We start from the raw sequence: 3,838 nt of genomic DNA on the forward strand, positions 1-3,838 counted from the left end.
TGAAACACAGGTAGCGTTTACCGCGCCTTTGTAGCGTTTAAAAGACTAGAACTTGGCAGCGTCTCAGGCGACTTAAATGAACACTTTTTCCTTTAAGGGGGTGTGGTTAGAGGCGTGGGCTGGGGTGGGGCTTTACCGGGGCTTTTTATGCGACTTTGTTACTTTTTATATTTTTTTTTTTTTCCTTTAATATTTATGTAACAGATTACATCATCTGGAAGAAGAATAATGTATTTTATGGAAATAATTGACATTATCGAGACAATAGCATAGGGTTTGTATGGTTCTTGTGGGATAAACTGGGGTAAATTCGATTCAGGGTGGTATTGACTAATTGAAGAAGATAGTTTTTTGGGGGTTTTTTTATAAAATTGACCCAACGTGATGAAATACTCCCCAAAAAGTGCCCTAGTCTATGGTAGCTGGAAAGAAACAGCTGTAGCCCACCTGTGGCCGAGAGAAGGATCTTCTCTTTACATGAATAGGACACGGCGAACGTAAAAGATAAACACTGTTATTAATTGTTGGCCGAATTCCAATCAGGGAAGTTCCTCCCTTCTCGCTCTCCAGACTTTTCGCATCTGTGTCTTCGGATTAAGAGGCTTAGAAAGTTATAGCATTAAGAAGAACAGGTCAAAACTCAGGAGCTTCAGTCAAGTACAGATCTGTTTTAACGAATCGTTACATGCTTTAGAAATGAGATGGAGGATTCACTACAATGAGGTTTATTTCCTTGGAAATAATGAATTGGTTTTACCCCTGAGAAGCTTCTTAGAAGGTGTTGAGGTGTTGGAGAACCAGTGGTGACGATGCGTGATGTAGACCACTCCGTCGATGAATGTAAAGGTGGAACTTCACCTTCAATCGTGAAGACGCGTTGATGTGGTTTTGGTCAGAGGAAAGAGGTTTTGAGTGAGGTTCACTTTAAGAAAGATCTGCCGTGTTTGCCGTTCATTCTTTGACTCGTTCTCATTCATCGCTTGGTTCCCTTTCACTATTCTTAATACGTTCTTACGGCTGTATACGTGATCGCTGTTTTTGTTGTCATGGCTACGTCCAATTCCATTATTCTTGCCACTGTACATTCTGCCACTCGCCTGTTTGAAGTTGTGCTATGAGTCATTTGTTCTCATGAATGGCATTCTACAACTTGTTGTTTTTTTTAATAGCTCAGTGTTCTTGCGTTCATTCATTTCTTTAGTTTTACGTGTATTTTCCGCAGGTGGATGGAGCCGACGTACTGTTAAGTCATGTGGGTTGTTCAGGGTTGTACAGCGTCGTATGAATTGTTTAAATAAGTTTGTATCTATGAAGTATTTCATGTAGTGACTGACTTTTTCTTCTCTCTGCAGTTGTTTGAGGGGGATTAAGTAATGCTCCTCCGCCTTTATGCCATGATGATCTCATACCTTTGTGCCATTAGTGCTGCCCCCTACCACAGCCAGAATACCGACCGGGATTATGGCCCTGACACCACTACCTACACCTCGGATTTACCGCAAGGACATTATAACTCCAGTGGACTTCAGGATGGGGTCTTCCCGGACCTGACTACTACGCATCCCGACATGGCCGGTAAAGAGTGGAGCCTGTACTCTCCGAGGGTCGCTCTGTCCAGTCAGGAGCCTTCCGACCCCCCTCTTCTTTTTTTAGCGGACGAGATGGTTTCCCTTTCGGAACCAGCAAACAGGACTTCTCGGGTCAAACGGTCCCCGGGATCCGAATCCATCAGCCCGTCCAGACGGGGGGAGCTTTCCGTTTGCGACAGCGTGAACGTCTGGGTCACGGACAAACGCTCGGCGGTGGATATCCGGGGTAAGACGGTGACCGTGCTGTCTGAAATCCAGACCCTTACAGGACCCTTGAAGCAGTACTTTTTTGAGACCAAGTGCAACCCTGCTGGTGGAACCACCAACGGTTGCCGAGGTGTGGACAAAAGGCACTGGTCGTCGGAATGCAAACCAAAGCAGTCGTACGTGCGGGCGCTGACCATGGACGGCGACAAGCTCGTGGGCTGGCGCTGGATCAGGATTGATACAGCGTGCGTCTGCACGCTATTGAGCCGCACCGGAAGGACGTAAAATGGGTTGGGGGTTAATCCTCTTCGAATTGCTGTGGTTAGGGATAGCGGAAGGAGAGCCCTTGTCGTTTGCCTTAAGCTGTTTACAATGTGACGGAAAGGACCGGATCACACATTCCTACGGTCATCCCACAGGCATCCGTTTGTCCCGGTGGGAAAGTCGGCGTCCAACAGCTGCCCGCCGGAATGATTTAACTCGACCAAGAAGACTTTGAATGCAAATCCAAAACCATCCTCACCCAGAGGGGAGTCTCGGCTACCAGCGCTCAGTATCTTATTTGCACGGTCACATCGACTAAACAAGTGGATTCTGTTACATGTCCGAGGAGGTGGACGCATTTCGGTTGTGAAGTCTGGCGGATAAAGTTTTTCTTTTCACAAAAGGGATTCAGTTGAGTAATAAGACCAAGCGTCTCCGGACAAAGTACCTCTTTGGTGACGCTCAAAATAACGTTGTTTGTGTTGACTTATTAAATGTGAAGATTGTCCCTGCTGGAATATTTCCACCACCCCTCCTGGTGTTATGGAGGTCGTCGTCGTCGTTGTTTTAAGCTAATATAAAATTGTTATTCTATATGTAAATGTTTTATATATATATATATATCTATATATATTGACAAATATAACTTATTCATATCGATGGATCATGGGAACTGCCCAATTCATCCTTCCATTCTTCGTCTTTGTTGTCAAGACCACCTCGTTTCCTCCAATCTTTATATTTATTTAACAAGCTCTTCTGCATCTCAACATTCCAGACTTTTTGTGGTTTTTTTCCCCCTTCTCGTAGACCACCGGACGTCTTGCCCACGTCACTGGTTTTACAGTAAGCAACAAAACTTAAAAACATTCAATATGTTGACTTTTTTTTTTTAAAAAAACATTCTAGACCAAGCCACGTTAGAACTAACGGAACTTAGGGAACACGTTTAAAAGGTTTTAATTTATGAGCCACGAGATTATTTGACCCGACGCTTACAGAGAGTAGCTTGGCATTAGACAGTTTGTTGGGATACCACCTTAAAATAACGGTGCTGTTGTTAACGCACGTAAATATTTGTTATTAGCCTCAAATATTATTTTTTTTTCCCCCTGGTATCTCGTCCAAATATCAGCGATGGGCTCCCCCGTAAGTGTTGGCTTTCCCTGAACCGCTCAGAGGCATAAGTAGATACAGATCGGTGGAAGATAAGAGGTTAAGTGACTATTGCGCAATCACCATCTTTATTTTATGGCGCATAGACATGTCTGGCAAGCGATTCAGCTTTTAACGTGTCTGGGGTTGGACGTGCCTGCCCGCAACTTTATTTTATAGTTTTTAGGGCCTCACGACCTCATGAAATACATAAAAACTGCTTTCACCGTGCTCGGGTCATGGTGTCTACAGCCTACGCGGTTCTTGCCACAATGTCTTCTCTGGGGTCCAGTTGCCCATTTTGCTCTTGACCAATTTCCGACCACTGTCTACAGTCGCCTGCTCCTCTGTATAACTCTCATCGGGAAAGGGGACGATCGATCTATGAACGTTGTTTATCAGCATGTACATAACGTTACTTACATCTACATAGTCCTCAAAAACCGTACCTACATAAATGTATTGACTTTTTTTGTTGTCTCCTCAAACAAAAGGTCACTTACCTGTCTTACAATCCTTCATTCTGCAGTTTAGCAGATAAACCCCTTTTCGTTGCTTCGGCTTCTTGGATCATAGACGGCTTGGAGGTCTTTAGAAACTACCAAGGTCTGCCCTCATCCTCT

General features: G+C 44.4%; 1 protein-coding gene across 1 annotated transcript; it reads left to right on the plus strand.

Moving 5' to 3' along the window:
• Positions 1–1,373: 1,373 nt before the first annotated feature.
• Positions 1,374–2,081, plus strand: LOC149273427 (neurotrophin-4-like). The gene has a single exon (XM_089506342.1). It carries the CDS (start codon positions 1,374–1,376, stop codon positions 2,079–2,081), a length of 708 nt encoding a protein of 235 aa, XP_089362468.1.
• The last annotated feature ends 1,757 nt before the right edge of the window (positions 2,082–3,838 follow it).

This window comes from Sceloporus occidentalis, unplaced genomic scaffold (genome assembly GCF_023333645.1).
Source record: "Sceloporus occidentalis isolate IW3139 unplaced genomic scaffold, rSceOcc1.0.p SCAF_377, whole genome shotgun sequence".
Taxonomy (NCBI): domain Eukaryota; kingdom Metazoa; phylum Chordata; class Lepidosauria; order Squamata; family Phrynosomatidae; genus Sceloporus; species Sceloporus occidentalis.